General features: G+C 42.0%; 1 protein-coding gene across 1 annotated transcript in view; it reads left to right on the top strand.

The window, feature by feature from the left end:
• Positions 1–22,950, top strand: part of Faxc (failed axon connections homolog, metaxin like GST domain containing) — a 70,379-nt gene that overhangs the window by 4,648 nt on the left and 42,781 nt on the right. The window contains exons 2-4 of the mRNA XM_048420692.3: positions 1,232–1,367; positions 12,184–12,380; positions 21,623–21,846. Coding sequence (XP_048276649.1) covers positions 1,232–1,367; positions 12,184–12,380; positions 21,623–21,846 — 557 coding nt within the window. The remainder of the gene's footprint in view (positions 1–1,231; positions 1,368–12,183; positions 12,381–21,622; positions 21,847–22,950) is intronic.

Raw genomic sequence — 22,950 nt, 5'->3', positions numbered from 1 at the left:
CCTGGATTTTAATACATGCCCTCCCACACATTTCCTATAAAGGAAAACCTTTGTTTTATAGTAAATATTTTAATTTTTTGGCTTATAATTTCAGAATGAGTCATTCTTGGTTCTTTAAATTGACTAGGCCCCTGGCTGGTGAACCTGAAGAGAACTTGTTTTAGAAAGTGGAGATGCTGAAGCTGCTGAGCTCCATGCAGTAAAGGTGACAAGCCATGCCTGCTTGGCCAGAAGTCGGTGCGGAATTAAGCTGGAATGTGTAGAGGAAAGTAGAAGCTTAGGGAGGGTCAAGCCTTGAAAATGGAGTTCCTCTGACTAGGAAAAGCTAGGCAGACAAAAAGATGGAATTGTAATAGGTTTTTGTGGAGTTTATTGAGTCAGATTTGGTGAACTGGGAAGAGTTTGTATGTGAACAAGGCCATATCTTGTCATGTGAGAATAAATTCCTCCACACTTTTAGTGCTTAATAGCTTACTAAATGTTTACAGATACTGTTTTATTTAATCCTGGTGATTATCAATATAGAAAAATAAACAGACTGTTTGGTATCAGACTCCCTGTAGATATGCATCATGCCACAGAATACCCATCCAGTTATCACCTCATTTTATTGGGAAGGGTCTGTTCCAATGTATTGTATAAGGCAGGCACATAGGCTCTGTCCAGTTCTGCAATGTACTAGCAACGTGACTGTCTCTGTACCCAGCATTCTCTGTAGCTCAGGCAGGCCATAACTGTGTGATCCTTCTGTTTCAGCCTCCTGAGAGCTAGCATTAAGGGCCTGACGTACTATGCTCACCTTCTAGAACTTGCATCCATAAAATATATGCAATATATCTACATCATAAGGTTGCTTTGAAAATTAAATGAGATAATACCTATGAAATCAGAATGGTGCAGAATCAGGTGGAACACACAGTAAACCCAAAATGCCTCCTCTTGGAGGAAACCTGAAGGTAATCCTCTTGCCCATAGGCTGCATGTAATGGAAGCAAGTTGATTTGTAGTGACTTCCCAGAGCCACTGGGTCATAGTCATTTCAGAGTGTTTAAGAACCTCTTGCATGTCCACTATGCTTCTGTTCTCTAAACACGGGATGAGGTAAGACCTGCACACACACTTCTGCTTCTTCATGGAGGACTCCAACCCTGCAGGGTTCCCTTGAGGCCCTAAGGCAACAACAGAAAGCTAGCATGCAGGCTGTTCTTTATTTCTGTTTTGGTTTTGACAGGAAACAGCAAGAGCTTGACTCCAAGGATGCTATTATTTTACATCAGTTCGCAAGACCTAATAATGGGGTCCCCAGCTTATCTCCTTTCTGTCTGAAAATGGAAACCTACTTAAGAATGGCTGACCTACCCTATCAGGTACTTGTTATCAAATATGTTTTGTTCTTATGGGTCTCAATATCACACAGAGAGGGTGTAGTTAATGTCACACAAATGGATTTCAGAATAGAAGGGTCTGAAGGTAACAGTGCCCAGTCTTTGGTAAGAGAGAGATGCTTGGTTCCAGGGTCTATTGATTTCTTTTTACATCGGTTTAATGAAGGAATCATGGTATCTCTTTTAAGGTGTCCTTAGGTTAGAGGTTTGGTAGGCTTACTGGGCAAGCCTACCAAATGAGAAACGTGAGTGTGCTAATTCCTGGTGGGACTTTTCTTTTAGGTTTTAATTTATCATTTTGACCTTCATGAATGTGGATTTGGAGGGCACAGCAGGCATTGGGTGGATATTTGAAAAAGGACAGATTGGTAATACCAAGGATTTGAGTGTATTAGATGTGTACTAGTCAAGGTTTCTACCACTTAGCTATAGTTCTGGGCTTCAAATATATTTTTGAATTTTTCCATGTTTTGTTCAAGTGGCTTTCAAGGAAGTATCTGTTCATTTCAGTGCCAAAAGAGGTGAAGGTTGTTGGAGAGATGCTCAGTAGTGACTCCTGTAAGGGATCCTGGTTCGGTTCCCAGCACATACATGTGGCTCACGTATCATATGTAACTCCAGTTACAGGGCATCCCATGTTCCCTTCTGACCTCAGACATCAAGTCAGTCATGTGGCACACAGATATACATGATGGCAAAAGACTGACACATAAAGTAAATAAAGCTAAAAAATTCAAGAAAAAAGAAAGAGAAAGAAACACACAGTCGTCTGTACATGCCTACACATACATGCACACTCATAAGAAGTAAGTGATTTGCAAGTATTTTCACACCATGAGAAAAAGGAAATAAGCCAAAATCTTAAAATCTTAATTATACCTAATTACTGAAGTTTAGGTTATTTTAATATATATATTAAAATATATATATATATTTTATATATATGGTTTACGAATCTTCCCCAATATAAAAATAGGAATAAACATTATTCCATTAAAAAAGAATAAACAAAAGTATGTATCTGAAGGTATCCATTTTCCCTTAGTAGTGCAGGAGCTAGTTAAGACTTTTGATGTGATTTTGCTGTTGTAGTTGTCTCTGTGTAGCTTTAAATTTTTCCCTTATGTTTTCCTTTTTAACAAGTTCTATCTGTAGGTGAATTTGTTGAAACTTTGTTTCTATAATGGTTTTTGATATTATGTGCAGAGAAAATAATTTCTGTGATACCAAGTCCTTCAGTTTACTGAGACTTTATTCAAGTGTGTGGTTATTTTCTCTTACATAGTGAAAAATAATTTATAAAATCTTATCAGTATGGAGCTATTTGTGTGTTTACTTGCTTGAAGATTTTGAATGTGTTATTTAGAGCTGCATGTTTTGCTCTTATAAAATGCTTTGCCTCTGAGTCTCTGAAAGGGGTAAAACATTTAAGTCTTCGTTGATTGGTCTCTATTTCGCTCTTCTATTAGCATTTTAATACTACTTATATATTTGAGGGCATATTATTAGGTATGCATATTACAAAGGATCACATTTAAAAAGGTTTTAGTTTTTAAAGCACAGTGCCCCTCTTTTTAAACTCTTCCAATATCAGTTCTTATGTATCTTTAGTCTTTTCAACAATTCTTAAAGCTAACATAAAAAGCAAAGGATTTCACTACGTCATTTTCTTTCTTTTATTAAACATAACTATATCTTTTGAATCTTTAAGATAACAAGACTAATACACATGAACGTAAATGACATTTCTTAGGACAATAATAGAATTTTCAGGCATAAAAACATTTCCTGAAAAAAGTAACTTTCTTGCATTTTTATAAATCTATTTTATTTCTAGCTTATTGGGTAAATGTCATAGTCTCATATCTGCTTTTATATTCAGTATTTTATTTTGGCTGATGTCAGAAATTGATGAAGAAAATCTGACCCCATGAAGATGCATAGTTTAGAACCAGAGAAGCTGGCTTGGGTTTTGCTGTTGTTTTACTTAGTAGTTTGTTGGTTGGATGTATGTAGTCTTACACGTGTGTCATTATTATACTTTGTCTAATTTGGCCCTGTTCTCCCCTGCTCCCCTGCTCTCTTGATGGTTCAATTCTTTTCCCCCAACAGTCTCCTCCTCTGATACTCAAGTCATATGAATTCCATTACCTTCTATTTCTCCAACATTCTGTTTCAGATCTCTTCCCCTCTCATGGTCCTCTCTCTGGTTTCATGGCACACACAAATGCATGTATATGTAGCAGTTTAAATCTAGGTTTTTTTCATATGTAAGAAAATGTGAACTTGGTCTTTCTGAGTCTGGTGTGATTCACTTACCACAGTGATTTCCAGTTCAATCCATTTTCCAGTAACTGACACAATTTCATTTTTCTTGATGGCTGAGTAAAACTCCACTGTGTACATGTTTTCCTTAGTCATTCACATATTGTCAGACACTTAGGCTGGTTTCTTAATTTGGCTGTTGGAGATAGTGCTGCATTAAACAAAACATACAAAGTTTGATTTCCATTCCTTCAAGTACATATCCAGAAGTGGTATAGCTGACTTATATGGGAGCTTTTTTTGCAAAACCTTCATTCTGCATATTGGCTGCACCAATTTATATCCACTCCAGCGGTGCTTGAGTGCTGTTCTTTCCTTGTATTTTTTCTCCAGCATTTGTTATCATTTGTTTTCTTGGAAAGAGCCACTCTGCCTGGAGTGAGATGGACTATGTGTGTGTGTGTGTTTTTTTTAATTCTGAGGAAACTAATGATCAATATTCTTAAAATATCCCCTTTAATAACTTTTCCTGCCTGTTTCCTGTTGTCTGGATCTCTGCTTTTATTTCCCCTGTCTCTGCGCTGTCCTGCAATTCGCTGCTTCTATGTGGAACTTTCCTCTTGTTGAGCTTCCAATGCAATGCAGTGTTCTGTTTTTGTAACCATTATTTTTTATAAGCTTTATTGTTTTAGTTTTTTAATTATGTGTGCCTGTGTGGTTAGGGGTATGCATGTGTGCGTACAGGTGCTTGGGGGAGGACTCGGGTGATCCTTTGAAGTTGTACTTACAGGTGTAGGTGGTGGGAATCACACTTGGGTTCTCCTCACTGTTGATCCATCTCTCCAGTCCTTCATTGTGGTTTTTTTTTCTGTTGTGTTCTTTCTTTTTCAGATGGTTTCTGTGTTGCCTTGGTTGGTTTTTCCTCTTGTCTTTCCCTTCCTAGTACAGGTGTCTATCACCATTCTTGGTCAACAGTTGACTAAAGTTGACTTTTTTCTTAAAAAGTGTGTTTCCTTAATCAGTTTTCCTAATGTCTCCCTTTGTCTGTGGGAGGATATTTATTATGCTACCCAAAATACTGGTCCAGTATTTCTGCTTCATGCTGCCTATATTCAGCGTGTTTCTTTTCTCTTGTGGTGGTTATAGTTCTTAGAGGTCTAGTAGTGTTTTGGTTTTATATCTCCTATGAGGGATACTGACTTTCCTGCCCAGGAATTTGTACAGAGCAAGGGCTAAAGCCCTCTCCATGGTCCTTAGGCTTCACTTCTGATGTTCTACTTATTTTCTCATCCTGTCTTCCCATCTCTTGACTTGATTATCTCTCATCTATTGACAACTTAAATGATTAGTATAATGAGCACCCCCAGTCCTTCCCCACAGATTCACTTATGGTTATTATTTGGCTTCCTTTGCTTTACTCTTCTTTTAGAAACATGCTTGGGCACATCATTTGGAAGTACTGTGCAGAAATTATGATACTTCACTTTAAATGCTCTAACATGCATATTTCCCAAATAAATACAGTTTTTCTACAGAACTATAATATACAGTCGGTACATAGACTTTTCCCAATGTGTTGCAGTTTTCAGAAGATAGATTATTTTGAATGTAGCCAGTGGAAGGTGTCTGGTGGTAGTTCCACAGTGCAGTGACTATTCACTTCCTTCTAGAGTGGACAGCAGTTGAGCTGTAGATGTAGTGGCCAGTTTAGCAAGTCAGAAACCTAAGACTTTGAAATCCCTCTTAGACTTTGAAATTGTTCATCTCAAAATGGCAGTGATGATAATGGCAGCATCATACTTAGGTATAATCATATCTAAGAAACCTAGAATTGTCTTTAAAATGCTGTCTCCTGCTTTTTGGCTATGAAGCAAAAACTGATTATGGAAAACATAACTTGAGTTAATCATTTCTAGAATTGATCTCTAATTTTTATTTCTGTAGGGTTTTTTTTGTTCATTTTGTTTTTTGAAAAGGATCTCATTATGTAGCCCTGACTGTTCTGAAATTCACTATGTAGACCAGGCTGTGTGGTCTGGTGATTTTACACCTCTAGAATACAAATTACAGGTGCCCTAGTAACTTTCAGAGATGTGTGTAACGAGTCTTTTTCTGTTCCACCAGCCAACTCCCAAATAACCACATGGAGACTTATATCAATTATGAAAGCTCAGACTTTAGCTTAGGCTTGTCTCAACTAGCTCTCATAACTTAAATTAACCAATTTATATTAATCTACATTTTGCCATGTGGCATGATCTCTCTTCTACCTTGTACTTTCTGTTTCTTCCAAGTCTGGATGGTTACTTTGTTTGTCTTTCTTCTTCCCAGAGTCCTCTCTGTCCCTGGAAGTCCTGCCTAACCTCCTCCTGCCTAGCTGTTGACCATTCTGCTCTTAATTAAACCAATCAGAAGGCATCTTGGCAAAGATTCATCTTCACAGTGTAAACAATATTCCACAATAGATGTGTGGTGTTTCTTTTAGTTAGCATTTAGGATAATGTCTAAGTAGTGGCCATGTATGCTTGTACAAGCTGTTTACTATATAGCAGTATAGGGCCAAAGATTCTTGTCATAGAGTATATTACTAGAGGAGGTTCTATCTTATACATGGTACATAGGCGATCTGTTTAGTTACCATTCTTTTCAGGGTAGGCCTAATTTCATTTGCTAATAAGAAATTAGATAAAGCATCAACACTCTATGAACAGAGACCAGTCTACCCAAAATCGTGCTAAGTGGCATTTAGCTAGTTTACACTGCTTTTGAGTCCACAAAGATGCCTGCCCTGTTACCATGATCCTGTGATCTCACTGAGATCTCAGAAGCAGGGTATACTCTAGAGTGTATCATACACAATTTGTAAGAAGGGCAGGTCCTAGACAGAGACTCGCTTTAGATCATTGCCATCTTCTGTCGTTATCCACTGAGGCAACATGCGTCACTGGGAAAGGCACATACAAATTTTGGTGTGATTTAGACAAAAGCAAGTTGAATGATTTCAAAACACATATTTCCCTAATCTGGCTTATGGGTAATTGGCCTGTATTTATGTCTATGGACCATGTGTGTGTGTGTGTGTGTGTGTGTGTGTGTGTGTGGTGTTTGTGAAGGTCAGAAAAGGGCATTAGATCCTCTGGGACTGGAATTACAGATGGTTGTGAGATGTTATACGAGTTCTGGGACTTGAACCCAGGTCCTCTTGAAGAGCAGTCAGTATTTTTAATTACTAATCCATGTTTCCAATCACAACATGATTGACTTTTAATATAATAATTTTTATTAGTTCTTTGAGAATTTCATACATGCATTTAATACACTTTGATCATATTCACCCTCAGCTCTTTCCTCTGACTTTTCCCAGATCTACCTTTCCAGATCTACCTTTCCACCCCCTTCAATCTTTTTTTTTAATACCACACTGAATCCAATTCGTTGGGCCCCATTTACTCATGTGTGCAGAGTAAACACACATTTACTCAGTGTAAACATCCATTGGAACATGGCCAACTTCCTAGGGACCACATGCTTAAAGAAAACTACTGTTCCTCACCTTCAGCCATCCCCTGTGGCTCCCCCATCAACCTCTTCTCTCAGCGTGCTGCAGTTGACTGACATGTCTTCTACAGGTTCTGTGCATGCAAGCTGTTGTGCATTGGTGAGCACTATGGTCCTATCCTATCCTGTCCAGAAGACACTGTCTGTTCTGGTCTTCTCTAACATTTGGGTCTTAATCCTAGTGGCCTCCCATAACCAAACCTTAGTATTTTCATTTTGTTTGTGTTCTGAAATTTTTGAAGCTTTGGGATTACTAGGGAGAGTTGGCTAGTGCTTTTCTAGAATTTTCTGATATACTACACCTTTGCAAAAAGGTGTCTCCTTGTCTAGGGTTTAGTCTGAATGCTGCCTTAGTTTTAGTTTGTTTTCTCTAGCAGAGAAGGTGGGTAGCTGCCAGTGTTTGCAGCAGGGGATGTTTTATCAGGCCTGTGAAGGAAGAAACCTTTATACGTATTTAAATATTTGAGGGGGGAGCAAATAAATATTTTGTTGTACATTGTAATCAGAAACTGCTCTTTTATTCCTGTTCACCAAGACCCGAATAATCACCCAGAAACTAAATTAATTACAACACTGTTTGGCCTATTAACTCAAACTTCTTATTAAGTAACTCTTATATCTTAAAATAACCCATTTCTATTAATCTGTGTATTACCACGAGGCTGTGGCCTACCAGAAAGGTTCTGGGTGTCGTTCTTCATCAGCAGGCACATGGTGTCTTCTTGACTTTGCATCCTCTGTCTATGTCCTGCCTGATTTTACTCTTGTTAAGCTATTGGCCAAAAAAAAAAAAAAAAAAAAAAAAAAAGCTTTATTCATTACCCAATAAAAGCAACACTTATTCAGGACATCCCACATCAACACATGAAGCTCAGACTTCAATGTCCTGAGCTTTTGTTGGAAGCAGCAGTCAGATTTGTTCCTTTGTGGTGACCCATGCCTGCTCTTCTGCGTCTGCTCTGGTGTTGCGCTCTTAGTAGACTTTATGGCCTTAAGTATGTACTACATGACTTTTTATAGGAAGGTTTTGTTGACCTCTAGAGACACATTTAAAGATATTCATGACTGATATATCCCAAATTTCATCTAATAATCTTCTCTTAAAAGGAAAACCCCATAACTTTATATAGCTAAAATTGACAGGCAAAAAGTTGCACATGTTTCAAGTGTGAGTGTTGATAACTCTTTTTCTTTTTTAACCAGGGAAGTACTTATGAAAGCATTGCCAAGATCAGGAGTGAGGGGACCAGAAGGTGGTGGTGCAAACCTCTCATCCTAGCTCTTAGGGCTGGAAGCAGAAGGACTGGGAGTTCAGGGCCAGTCTTAACTACACGGTGAATTCAAGGCTAGCCTGGGCTACATGAGACTGTCTCAAAAAAAAAAAAAAACCAAAACCAAACAAACAAACAAACAAAAAACCACAGTGAAAGGATCCATTTTCTTCTCAAATTTTCATCTTCTTCTTGGAAGTTCGCTTCCTTCCATCCTTCGTTGTCCTCAACAACCATGGAAAGATCTTCTGTCACTGGAGATTAGTTTATATTTTCTAGAGTTTCAGAAGAATAATTTACAGTGTACTTCTTTTGTATGGGTGCTGGCCTGGAACTCACAGAAATCTGTCTGCTTCTGCCTCTCTAGTGCTGCGATTAAAGGTGTGCACCCCCATGCCCAGCATGTGTGTGACTGTTTGTGTGTGGCCTGTAGAAGCCATAGACTGCTCTTGGTTTTTTCCTCCATTGCTGTCTATCTTAAGTTTTGAGACATGGTCTCCTACTGACTTGGAGTTGTCTTAGTTACTCTTCTACTGCTGTGAAGAGACACTTTTATTTAATTAACACTTTTTTCATTTATTTTACATCCTAACCACAGTTTCCCCTCTCTTCTCCTCCTGTTCCTTCCCCACTCCCACCTGCTCCTCATCCCCTCCTCTTCCTTCTCCCTTCAGAAAGGGGCAGGCCTCCTGAGGGCTTGAACAAAGCGTGGCACAAAGTTGAGGCAGGACCAAGCTCCCCCCTCTATATAAGGCTGAGCAAGGGAATCAGAATGGGAAACAGGTTACCAAAAGCCAGCTAAGCCTCAGGGACAGGTCCTGATCTCACTTCTAGGAGCCTTACAAAGAGACCAAGCTACACAACTCTCACACACATGTAGAGGGCCTGGGTCGGTCCCATGCAGGCTCCCTAACTGTTGGTTCAGAGTCCATGAACTCCCATGAGCTCAGGTCAGCTGTCTCTGTGCCCTCCACTCCCTGACATGACCTTGTCCTGCCTGGCTCATACAATCCCTCCTCCCTTTCTTTAGAACTCCCAGAGCTGGGCTTGGCTGTGGATCTCTGCATCTGCTTTCATTAGTTACGGGATAAAGGCTCTCCGATGACAATTAGGGTATTCACCCATCTGATTACAGTAGATGGCCAGTTCAGGCACTCTCTCCGCTAGGAGTCTTAGCTGGGGTCATCCTTGTGGATCCCTGGGTTTTCCCTGGTATCAGAAGTCTCTTTCATGACTCCCCTCTCCAACCTACCTGCAACCTGCCTCCTGCATCCTACCCGCTCCCTCAAGTTCCCTTCCACCCCACTTCCCCCAACCCTGGCCCCTAGTTTTCTCAGGAGAGCGCTTCTATTTCCCCTTCCCAGGGAAATCCTTGTGATACGTTTTTGGGCCATCCCAGTTATCTAGGGACTGTGGGTTGTAGGTTGGTTATCCTATACTTTATGCTTAATATCCAGTTATGAGTGAACACATACCATGTTTGTCTTTCTGGGTCTGGGCTACCTCACTCAGAATGCCTTTTTCTAGTTCCATCCATTTGCCTGCAAATTTCAGGAGGTCATTGCTTTTTGTTTGTTTGATTTTTTTCAGCTGAGTAATACTCCATTGTGTAAATGTACCACATTTCCCTTATCCATTCTTTGGATGAGGGGCATCTAGTTGTTTCCAGGTTCTGACTATTGCGAATAATGCTACTGTGAACATAGTTGAGCAAGTGTCCCTTTATGACAGCAACCCTTATAAAAGAAAGCCTTTAATTGGGCTTGGATATAGTGTTAGAGGGTTAGTCCACGATCATCATGGCAGGAAGGAGGCAGACATGGTTTTGGAGCAGTAACTGTGAGCTTTACATGCTGATCGCCAGACAGCATGTGGGGGTGGGGACGGGAGGCAGAGACACAGAGACAGAGAGAGACAGAGACAGGGACCAGTAGTCTTTTGAAACCTCAAAGCCATCCCCCAATGACACACCTGCTCCAACAAGGCCTCTCCTAATTTTTCTTAAAGAGTTCCCCCAACTGGGGACCAAGCGTTCAAACACCTGAGCTCCATTCAAACCAACACAGAGCTCATGATTTTGACCAGGCTGACTGGATAGCAAACCCTGCTTGTCTCTGCCTGCCCGGTGCTGAGATCACTTGCCAGTCCGCTTTTGGCCTTTTGTGTGTATTTTGTGGTTTGAACGCAGGTCCTTATGCCTGCAAAGCAAGCACTTTACTTACTGAGCTGTCTTCCCAGCCCCGTGTAGTTCTTTTAAGTCTGGCTGACTCTACTCACAAATGTACTTGCCAGTTTATCTATATTATTTATGTATAAGTAGTTCATTCTCTTTTCTTTTTTCCCGGAGTGATAATCTATTTGTTTATTAACTTACCTCTGAATAACATCTTTCCTGTTTTTGATCATTAAAAATGTTTGTGAATTTTTAAAATATTTATTTTGATTTATGTCTATGTGCATAGAGTTCCAGGTGGGTTGTGAGCCACCTGCTATAGTTAGAACCAAACTCAGGTCCTCTGGAAGAACACTGCATTTTCTTTACTATGGAGTCATCTCTCCACTCAAACTTTTGCTTAGATGTCTTTGCATGACCATATGCTTTCTGAGTTTTGAGTAAATACTTAGGGGTGAACTGGCTCAATTAGAAGAAAGTTGTAGGGGGCTGGAGGTATGGCTTTTTGGTTGAGTTAAGTTAACGATTTTCTTCCAGAGGATCCTGGTTCAGTTTCCAGCACCCACATGAAGGCTCGCAACTGTCTGTAACTTCACTTCCAGGGATCTAATGACCTCTTTTGCTTCTACTGGCACCAGGCATGCATGGGGTGCAGACATACATGCAGACAAACACTTATACCCATAAAATAATAAGTACATTTTTTTAAAAAAGAAAGGTGAAGAGAGGTGTGTGTTTAAGACATTGTCAGAGGTTTTTAAGTGGTTGGCCAATTAACATCCCTGCCATGTAGTTGAGTACCTGTTTTCTCTGAGGGGCTAACATTTGCCAATATCTAACAGGGCTTGCATTACCTATTTGTACAAAGTATGAGGAAGAGTTTGTGGCAATCAGATTAATTTAAGTCATGTAGCCTGCAAAACAGTGGATACAGTTCTACCAATCAACTTTGAAGTTTAAATGACTTTATTTATTGAGAAATGTGATTGAAGACATGAAATTCTCCAGGATCCCCCTCATTCATGTGGTCCAGGTCTTTGCTTTTTATACATTAGAGAACACACGTTACTGTAATTTTAACAATAAATTGTGTGATTTGATCTGGCTACCTCCTTTCTGGATCAAGATATTCTGAGATACTGTAAGTTTCTAATATGCTTATAGATCAAAATGGAGCTTTTTTGGACAGATTCTGGGTACCACCCCTAAGACTAGAAATTAAAGGTTTGGGCTGAAAACCAGGAACCTGCTGAATTTCCTTTCGGAGATTCAGTGCCTCAGAGTCCCTTAACTCCCCTAGTCTAGATAGAATTTGAGTTCATGATAGAACCTATGGGAATAAATTAATACTTCAATGTTCAGTAAAAGGCTCTCCTCCCCTTCTAGAGTAATGATCTTAAAGAGTTAATATGCTGAGCTCATTTGAGTAGATATTACGGGCGTGAGCACTCATAGGTTGGGATGTTTGTCTCTGCTAACCGGGGAAATTTATAAACACATTGCTTTCCTCTTTTTAAAAACTGCTATCCAGAACTATTTTGGTGGAAAGCTCTCTGCTCAAGGGAAAATGCCTTGGATTGAATATAACAATGAAAAAGTGTCTGGCACAGAATTCATAATTGACTTTCTGGAAGAGAAACTTGGCGTGAACTTAAACAAAAACCTCGGCCCTCATGAAAGAGCTGTCTCAAGAGCCGTCACCAAGATGGTGGAAGAGCACTTCTACTGGTGAGTCCCTGCTGTGTCCCCGCACTCCCCCTAGCTAGCCCAAACCTCTTGAGTTTTGTGACACTCACCTTCTCATTTTTTGTTACATTTTACTTACCGTTCTCAAAGGTTTTATCAGAAACAACTTCGACTTAGGGTCAGAGTTCTCTCTGTTGTCTCTAAGTATACTAGGACTCCACAAGTATTCTCTAGAGCCCGTCTTCCACAACCACAACCACTCAGCTCTGCCAAAAAGCCTGGAAGTTTATAGGTAGACTGTTTCAGCAAATCTATCATGTCCATTGAAACTTGGATTTCATTTATAATAACACAATCTTTCATAATTTCCCAACCACATTCACATGCAAACATTTCACAGCCTGCATGTGCAGTTTGCTGGATTTTTGGTGAGGCAGATATTTTAATTTGTGGAGCTCATTAGTACAACTTTCTGAATCACAGTGCACCAGATGCCTGCCAGTGGTGGTGCACGCCTTTAATCCTAGTACTCAGGAGGCCGAGGCAGGTGGATCTCTGAGTTTGAGGCCAGCCTGGTCTAAAATAGAAGAAGAGAGGAAAGAAAGGAAGGAAGGGAAGAAGGAAGGAAGACAGACAGACAGACAGAAAAAAAGAGAAAGGAAGGAAGGAAGGAAGGAAGGAAGGAAGGAAGGAAGTGTACCAGACACCAGAGGAAGACATGGAAGGCTAAGTAGAGACTGGACTCCTCAGTGAAGTCAATTACACACTTGTGAACTAACTTTCCTTAGATAACATTCTTCCCTGATTGCTGCATTCATAGTTCATACTTCCAGAGTCTGAAGCATCACATAAATTTGAAGCATCATACAGTTGGGTTGACCATTTGCTCTGTTTTGCTTTGGTGGCCCTGAGCTACTTCAGCACCATGTGAATTAATCCCATTTGGCTAGCCTTGCTTTGCAAACCTATTTGTCCTGTGGTCTGTTTCCCTTACATCTAGCTTCTGGCACTTCACTCCTTTTCTATACCCCTAGAGATGACAGGAGGTCTTTTGCAAATATTTGCAGACTTTTACTTTGTCCTCAATACTTAATTAAACATCATTCATCCTACATTATTAGCATTGCTATTCCTTGGCCTAGGAGCTTTTACTAACCGCTTCCTCCCATCGTGGTCATCTCCTCCTGGGATTCTTCCTCGCCGGTGCACTATTTCATCCATTTGCCCTCTTTATCGGTAGAAAACTGGAAGTTCCTATTGCTGAGATTTTAAACGAACCTCTATTTTTCTCTTCCTATGTTTGCTTTTCTTAAAACTCTGTTTATCCTAGGACTGACTGGCATTCCACATCCTCTCCCCGTCCCACTGTAAAGATGAAGGGAGGAGGGCTGACCAGGGAGGTGCCTTGTGGGAGAGTGTAGACACGGCAGTGTGAACGAGAACAGATTGAGTGTTTGTAGGAGCCTGGGTCCTTTCATGTAATGCTGGTGGAGATGCCTGGTCTGCTTTGTCACAGTGGGCATTAAGATGCATGACTGTCCCGCTCGCTTGGTTTCTGGGAAAGACTTTTGGAAACTATCTCATGCCATTTGTTTGCCAGGTTTCAGACCTGGCTCTGCAGTGGCGGAGGGAAATGAGGAGCCTGACCTTCTGACAGTGTTCTATTATTTTTATTACTACTTTATTCTCTGGTAGGAGCTCACAGATGGCATGTTTCTGTTCTTCTCTTCACTAGCCCTCAGCTAATATAGGAGGTAGGGCGAACTGTGGATGTGAGCCAGAGGGGGCAGGAGGAAGATCATTAACTTCCAAGAGCTTACAACACTTGGGTGGTACATAACCTCCTTAAACGCTAATATTGCTTCTCGAACTTACTTTCTTTTAGAAAAATTTGGAGGCATTTTGAGATACAATATGTATTTGTGTCTAGAAGCCAAAGGAAAACAAATCTTTGTCCTGTTTCATTTCCTCCCCCATTCCTTCATGTAGAGACTCCCCCACACCCACTGGGGAGCTTTGTATCCCTTCTCTCACAAGAATGTCTAAACCACAAATCCCTGGACTGGCCCTTCTCCTGTCCTGCTCTTTCCATCTCAGAGAGCAGAGTGGAAGCTGGGCCCTGTACAGGAACTGCCCTCGGTGTATGGATCCTCTTACACGTTAACAAGCTTTGAGCTCTTGTTCTTACAGAGGTGGGAGGGCAGAGTCAGTGAACCCTTGGTGCTTGGCTCAGTTATTTTATTTTTATTTTTTATTAAATATTTATTTAATAATAGTTATAATATAACTATTATATATATAATATATATATAATATATAATACATATTATTATTATATATAATAATATATATATAAATATTTATTTAATAATAGTTATTAAAAAATAAGAGTTTTTTATTAAACATCTGAGGTTTGTTTTTTAGGTATATTTTATTTTGGCCTGAAACTTTAAAAATGTTTGGATACAGAGGTGACGGAAAGCTGGCATTGTTACGTTACGTGACATAATTTTGAAGCTCTGTCTTTGGTCTCTTCAGATAAGCACAGTCAGCTCTAAAGTAGTTTCTCTTGCACTTGAAATCTATATAATTATATCCCACTTGCATTATAAAAGCTATTATTGAAGATGAAGAAGGCTTTTTTTTCTTTCTTTCTTATCTCCTTTGTTTTATACTGAGTGCTTAAGTTAGATCCAATGCTTGGAAACTGGTATAAGAGGTTTTCTGAAACAGAGAATCAAATTACCAGAATGAAATTGATTTTTGTAATACCCTTGCTTCTTCAGTGATACATACTGCCCCCTTGTGGCCATCAGCGAAGACCTTACGAGGCACCTTACGAGGCGTCTAACCCTATATAATAGGTACAACCCTCAACATTTTCAGTGATACAAATCTGCTTCTAGGTTCCCCATAATTTGTGAATTTTAAGTTTCAGGGTCTTTTGGCACTGGTATTGAAGCCAGGGCCATGTGCATGGTAGACAAGCACTCCAGTGCTTAAGGCCATCTCCAGCTGGAGCTTGGCTTTTGGTGTGATTTTAGTATCCGAGGGAGATGGGGAACCTGCATAAGATGGTTTACAGGGATCCTGAACACGACGGCGGATTACGATGGCACAGATTCATTCCACTTTTCTCTTTTCTTACCCAGTTTTAACTGTAGGGAGTGCTCCTGTTTGGATGGTTTGTGAGATTTGAGGGCAGTGGAAAACATATATCATGAAGTTTCTACCCTTGTATAATAGATTATAAATAAAAGGCAGCAAGGATATAGCCCCATGGGGAGAGAGGCTTGTTTTATTTATTTATTTATTTTTGAGATAGGGTCTCACTGTTCTTGGCTACCTGGGAACTCATAGAGATCCACCCACCCCTGCCTTCTGAGTGCTGGAATTAGTGTACCACCATGCCTGGCAGTGAAGGGCATTCTTATGGCTTGGAAGACCATGCTCTCAGACTCAATAGTTTGTAACTTTCTGTATATTAGTATTCATTTATGCCTTGGACCTGACTTCATGGTAGGTTATGGTGGAGATATAGCTCAGAGGTTGAGCGTCCGCTTACCAGGCACAAGGTATTGGGTTTGATTCTGTACTAAAAATCAAATCAAAACCAAACCAAACCAATCAGGGATCAACAGTTTTGCCCCGTTCTTTTCCTCCTTTTCTCCACTCTGACGTTTTGGTCTCCTTGAGGCAGTCGTGTTACATAGTCTAGTGAGTTATGTAAACTCACAATCCCTCTGCCTCAGCCTCCCTGATGCTGGGCATGGGCATGGGTGTTGATGCTTGGCTTTTTGCCTGTTTTCTTGGTTTCCTTTAGCAATGTTTGAGCAAGTTTTAAATCTTGAAATCTTTGACCCCATTCTTGTTGGCAAGATTAGACACATGAGTTGTGCTAAGGAAAACGAGGATCTTAGCTTTCTGAAATAGATTTTCACAAGATAAATTTCTCTAATTGCTTATGCTGCTCCGCTTTCCCAGTTGACCTTGCCTGCTGACTCTGGTCAATAATTCACGACTCCCTGTGCACTGGGCTTCTTCCCAGTGGCGATAAAGGTGCAGACACCAGTGCCAGCCACTTCATCTTCCTCCATGGATCCTTCTATCTGTTTTTCTAAGTACATGTCATCCCTCAGAAGTATCACATAGCCAGCATTGGTTCAGTCTAAAGTTGGTTTTCGTTCAATCAACAATTCATGCTTCAGCAAGTGAAGTGAATGACCACTACAGCGTACAGATATCTTGCTCCTACCCTCAAGTGGCTCTCTGGCTAGCAGGAGCCTTTGTGGAGAAAGCCGTCCTTAAGCCTCCAGGATTGTCACTGTTGGGGAAGGGAGAGTTTGAGGAGCTGAGGGAGGGCAGTAAGCACCCGCCGCTGAGATGAAGGCAAGGCTCCTAGAGGAAACAGCAGCCTGATAGAGCCAAAGACAACTGAAGTGGCCAATGGTAAGGGCGGTTAGGATGTTCGGGTAGAGGCGGCAGTGTCTGTAAATACTTGGAGCCAAGAAACAGGGGTTTGGGGAGTGTCTCAGTCCATCCAGGCTCCTGTCATTGAAGAGCAGTCTGGGAAGTTCAGAAGTTTATATCCCAAGAGTCATGGAGACCAGTTAGCCTGAGGCCAAGGTTTTGGTAGACTCAGTGTTTAGTGAGGGCGTGCTGTCTAGTCCACACATAACCATCTTCTTGTTGTGAGATCGCTTGACAGAAAGGATATAGAAACTCTATGGGGTTCTTTTCATAAGGGCCGTAATCTCACTCTTGAGGACACTGTCCCCATGTCTTAAGTACCCCACAGGCCCTGCTTCCTAATACCACCAGACTTATTTCAATATAAGAAATCTGGAGACATGAACATTCAGTCTGTAGTGGGGAGGGGAGGTTCATATATTTCTGAACAGCTGATCTGAAGGGTTTATGGGAGGCCATATGGAGAGATGGAGACTGAGAAGGGCCAGACCTTGGTGAGGGTCCAGGGGTTTCTGACATTGCCATATGATGTAATCTACAAATGTGTTGACCTGTGAGCATATGTTAAGCACACCTGGGTGGGAGCCATGGAGAAAAATCTCCTGGAATTTCTGAAGAGTGACTGCTGGGATTCTTCGAGAATGAGGTGAAGCAAGCAAAAAAAAAAAAAAAAAAAAAAAAAAAAGAGTCCAGTTTTGGAAGTGTAGTTTGCATTTCCTGAGGGTCTTCTGTGTGGGACTCCTGGGTCTCAAGACAGAGATCTGGGTTAGGTACAGATTTGGGCATCCCTTTGAGTTGCTGGTATGAGTTAGATCACCTCATGACTGTAGGTTAAGTAGGTAGGGGAAAAGAAGAAGAATAAATACCGTGGTCTTTGGACCGTGGGGAAAATGGGAGGGAAAACAGCCACATGAACTAAAGGTAAGCTCCCAGAGAGGCGAATCGTGCCAGACGCGGTAGGGTTGTGAGAGCTACATTCAGAGAAGAGGTGCTGGAGGGCCTACGGCAAATTGCTGGCTACTGGATTGGATGAGAGTTGCTTGGGTGGAGGGATAGGGTGGGATCTTTCACCATTTCTGGAATCCTGGCTGAGAGGAGTATCCTTAACTGTCACACCATGGAAACACAAAACATGATGTCCCCTGCTTGTCAAAGCTGAGATAAGAGTATGGGAGTCACACATTATTTTTCCTTTTGGCACTTTTGACACTTGGTTGAAGTTGATCCCTAACAAGCCTGTGGGGTCCTTCTTTGACCCTGGTCTGGAATGGGGACAGTAGAGAAGCAGAGAAATAAAATACAGAGCAGGTGTAGGCGGAAATCGTCATTGACGGCAGTGCCTGCGAGGCCTTGCAGGAGTGAAGACCCCAGTTTGATGTACATAACCCACGTTTTAAAAGCGGTGGGTTTGGGGACTAGAGAGATGGTTTAGTGGTTAAGAATGCTTGTGGTTCTTCCAGTGGAGTGTAGAATTCTGTTCCTAGCGTCCACAGAAGGCAGCTAACAGCAACCTGTAACTCCAGCTACAGGGTGTCTTCTGGTTTCTTAGGGCGCATGCACACATAGAGTGAATTGCTCCCACTGCTCCCCCACAGGAAACCAGGTGTGGTGGTGTACACTCGTAATCTCAGTGCTGGGAAGGCTCTGGGCCTTACTGGCCAGCTAGCTTAGCTATACCTGGTAAGTTCTAGGTCGGTAGAGACCCTGCCTGAAAAAAGAAATGGTGGGGCAGAACCCGAGGAACCTCCAGTCTCTACACTTACATGCATAGAGTGCACATGTACTCTCGTAATATATTCACTTGTATACATAGTGAACATGCACAGGGGTAAGTGTGCGCACGTGCACACACACGCATGCCCGCAGAGCGGAAAGGGGAAGAGAGAAAGACCAGTTTAGGGCAGAGTTCTGAATGAGCGCAGTGTTTCTTCTGTACCATGTTTTCAAGCTGCCACTGTAGGGTAAGAACCTTACACCCTGACTTCCTGTCGTGCCTGCTGGACCCCTGTGTGTCCCGGCAGCTGCCTTTCCTGCCATTCTGTGCCCATTGTCATTCCTTACTTCCTGCGCATGCCCACATGCATGCTTCCTTCTCTGGTGAGAAAACAGAAGTCCTCATGGGGCAGGACGCTTAATCTTTGTAGCCCTGTGTCCTTTATAAAACCCACATCCGCCTCCCCCAACCCTTCTTGGAGAATGAGACTTCTCTCCTCTCCATACCCCCTTCCAGCCTCACTTTCTTATCTTTTGAGCTATGGTTTTCCTGACGTTGTCCTTATTCTAGAAATTTTCTTGGATAATCTCATTTTTCCCCTCACAGTTTTAAAACTTGCTACCGTGTCCCTGCCCACTAGTTCTCTGTGGAAAGTCTGAACTTGTTTCCTGAGTTCTTTCTACTCTCTGGACATCTTCAGTTGGCAGCTCTTTGGTGCCCTCAAATGCAAGTGGGGAACCTATCTCTCATTCCCAAATTCGTTCCGCCCTGTGTCATCTAGCCCTGATTAGTGAAATCCACTCCAGTGGTTAGCCTGGGAGAAAAACACCCACTTTCCCGCTATGTCTGTCAGTTACTGGACTCTTCTGCCTCAGTATCTCTGTCCTGGTCTAGTCAGCGTATCATTTCTTGCCTGCCTCCCACAGCCTGTCTTCTAGCCAGCCTTCCTCCCAGCACTGCCACAGGTCAGGTCTGGTGATGTTTCTTGTCGGGCTGAAGTTTCCCAATGCTTAACCTTCCCTTTTGGAATTAAGTGATTAAGCCTGGCCCTGCGGTGATCTGCTCCGTAGCACCCGTCTGCCACAGGCCTTGCAGATTTCTTCACACGCATCCTGGAACCCACACTCCTGGACTTCTTGTGGGTCCACCAGGTCAGTCTCTTCAGGCCGGCACCTCTCCAGCTCATGCCTGTCCATCCTGCAGTTCTGCCCAGGGTCTAACTTGTGTGGCTGGCTAACACAGAGCTTCTTTTCTTTTTACATGAACCTTCCAGGGTAGAGTCATCTGTCCCTTATGTGTGTGCTTCAGGCGCCTCCTCTGTTCTGTTATTACCTCTCTGTATTCAGTTTAGAATTAATTGTTTTCCTAAGGCCGTTGGATTTCCAGACAATCAAAGATTGTGTAACCCTGTTGTGAATTTCGATGATGTACAATTAGAATTTCGGTGCTTGTTATTCTAATGGAATGTGAAATCCACCACTAGATTATTGCAGGTATAAAAAAAGGATAAATATTCACATTTGCATAGAATTCAGTGGAATAGATGTGAGATATTTTACATCAGAAGGCCTGTCACTTGCACTGTCTATGAACAGTCAAATATTGCTGTGAAATACTTTTTTCTGTTTTCAGCAAAATTCAGTTCTTCACTTTGCAATGCTTTATTTTGAGAGATTTATGAAACACACACACACACACACACACACACAGAGCTTTCTACAAGAATTGTAGGTATTCCTTTTAGAAGATAAGAGGGAAGAGTTAAATATGGCTGTAGTATGGAGAGGGCATTAAAATGAGGACTTTTTAGTAAAAATTCAAGGATGATTAAAAAACTTTAGGGAAACCTATTTCTTGTATATTTTCATTTTTAGTGGAGTGGACCTCAATAGAACATAACTACATAAGAATACTAAAAATTTCAGGACTTTTTTTTTTTTGGTGGTGCTAGGGGTGGATGCCAGGGCCGACACATACCACTGAGATGCACCCCAGCTTCCATTTTCTTCCTGATGTATAAAATAACATTTCTTTGTAGCTACAGCCTACTATCATCCTTTGTGTTTTTTCTAATAATCTTTATTTTTACATTTATGATTTTTTAAGAGGCCATTACTAAACATTAGGCCACATCAGGGGTAGAGATAGTGATCAATACATTTTTTCCACTAAAAAATATTTCATGTGTATATTCTCATAGTTATATTCTTCTCAGAGGGAACCCTTTACTTTATATCTGACAACATGGTTAGTTATAAAAAAGGCACTTTTGAGATTGTACAGGTTTCTGAAACCAAGTAGAGAACAGTACAGGCCCTGCAACCGATAGGATGCTTGGCTGTCTGTGTGTGTCCTGTGGGAGCAGGGGATGGGTGAGTTTGCCACAAGTGCCACCCTGTGGGAAGAGTCACCCCACAGTTCCTTGGGTGAATACTAAAAATCTTTGGAAACAGCCTGAGGAAGAGAGTTGATTTTTCTGGAGAGCAAATAATTTATATATTCACGTGTAATATATTATATTACATTTATGACATATAATTTATGACATATCGACAAAGACAGGTATACCTTCCCACTAAACTTTATCCAAAAGGCAGAAAGGTGTCGTAAGAACTAACCCAACCCCTTTCATCATGAAATGTAAAATACATGCAGTATAGAGAATAGAAACACATGACTTAGCACAGAGCCCTTGCCTGTGGAGCCGTCCTTAAGCTCCAGGAGGGAGCGATGCCCTCTTCCCCCTTGCTGCTGCCGCTGCGGTGCGCCCCATAGCATTTGCCAGCTCAGTTGAGAAGGTACAGCTTCTGTGAGAAGGCATAAGAGGAAGATCAGAGGAGTCATCTGGGGGCAGATGACTGGGGAGATTCGGTTAAACGGGAACACGGGACACTGCCGTTCTCTCAAGGCTTGTAAGCCTAGACATCGACCAGAGCTGCTGTGGTAATGCCGACTCCTCCTCCCCCCCCCCCCCAAGGTTAAACACTGCGATTGTTTGGTTCCTCCAGAAAGTGCTAACTTCTGAACAATGCTTTTGAAAGTGACTGCAGAGCTCCACATCTCTGGTGCACGGTAGTAACTTGTTTCCACACAATTCCAGGACGTTAGCTTATTGCCAGTGGGTGGACAATCTCAATGAGACCCGGAAGATGCTGTCTCTTAGTGGTGGTGGTCCCTTCAGTAACCTGCTCAGGTGGGTCGTGTGCCACATAACGAAAGGAATTGTGAAACGGGAGATGCACGGCCACGGCATTGGCCGCTTCTCGGAGGAAGAGATTTACATGCTGATGGAGAAGGACATGCGGTCTTTAGCGGGGCTTCTGGGTAATGTACCACACCTTCTCTATTTCTGTGCTTGCTGTTGCATGGCGAGTAGAGTGCTGCTGCTTTACGAGCCTGACTTGGTTGGGGTTTTTGCTCCTACGCGTAGGTTGCATTTGCACCATTTAACCAAGTCCCCTAGTTTCCTGGAGCCATCTCTGGTATTTGATATTAGCGGAGTTCCCGAGGTACCAAGTGAGAATATGTGGAGCCCGCTTCAGCATCAGGACCTGGCTGCAGGGGATGCTGTCGTTTCCCAGTGTACTGGGAGGATAGGGCGATTCTGAGTAGGGAACCTCTTCTATTTATAAACGGGACAGACTGGTCGCAAGCACATACGCCAGTAAAGTGACGGTTGGGCTTCTGACCTGCTTTTTTTTTTTTCTTTGTGTGTGTGTGTGTGTGTGTGTGTGTGTGTGTGTATGTTGGCAGTTGTCATCTTGTTAGACCTGTCATGTTGGTGTGAAACCTTAGCTTTCTTCTTCCTAGTGTGTTTTATTCCAGATGTTGCATTTGTTGCACGCCATGGGCTAAAGTGTGTCTGGGGAGCCCCTTAGAGAGGCACGGGACCTTCCGTTCCCATGGACCAGTGAGGGCGGACATATTCCACTTACCAGCTGGCCACAGAGAGCCCTGGGCTGCTGTAGTTCTGCACTGGGCCAGCTTGATCCTTTGCTCTGACAGTTCACAGAGACTGTTCAAAGCAAAGGCCTAGATGTGAACCAATGTCCTCTGGTATGGGGCAGTTACAGGTACTGAATCCTCGATGGGACTTCTAGTTTTATTTTCAGAAGTTGGTTTTGTTTCCGAGCCCTCCCATGAAGGCAATGATTTCCAAATTTGTCATCATCCTCAACTTAGAGCATGTTAGATTCCTTGCCTCCATGAGGAAGTGGGGTATGGGATTTGTTTTGTTGAACTTAACTGGTGCCTTGGAAGTAGAGGCTCTGTGGGCATCACCTCTCTGGCAGAATCATCTGCGCTGACCACTCTTTATGGTTCCACATGCCAGATACTTGCTGGACCCAGAAATCTCCCTTGAACTCCATTTGGTGCCTTGCTCTGGGAATTGAGCACTTAGCCTCAGATGACCAGCCTTGAGTTGGG

This window comes from Myodes glareolus, chromosome 16 (assembly GCF_982192425.1).
Source record: "Myodes glareolus chromosome 16, mMyoGla1.1, whole genome shotgun sequence".
Lineage (NCBI taxonomy): Eukaryota > Metazoa > Chordata > Mammalia > Rodentia > Cricetidae > Myodes > Myodes glareolus.
This window is presented reverse-complemented; position numbering and strand designations above follow the sequence as displayed.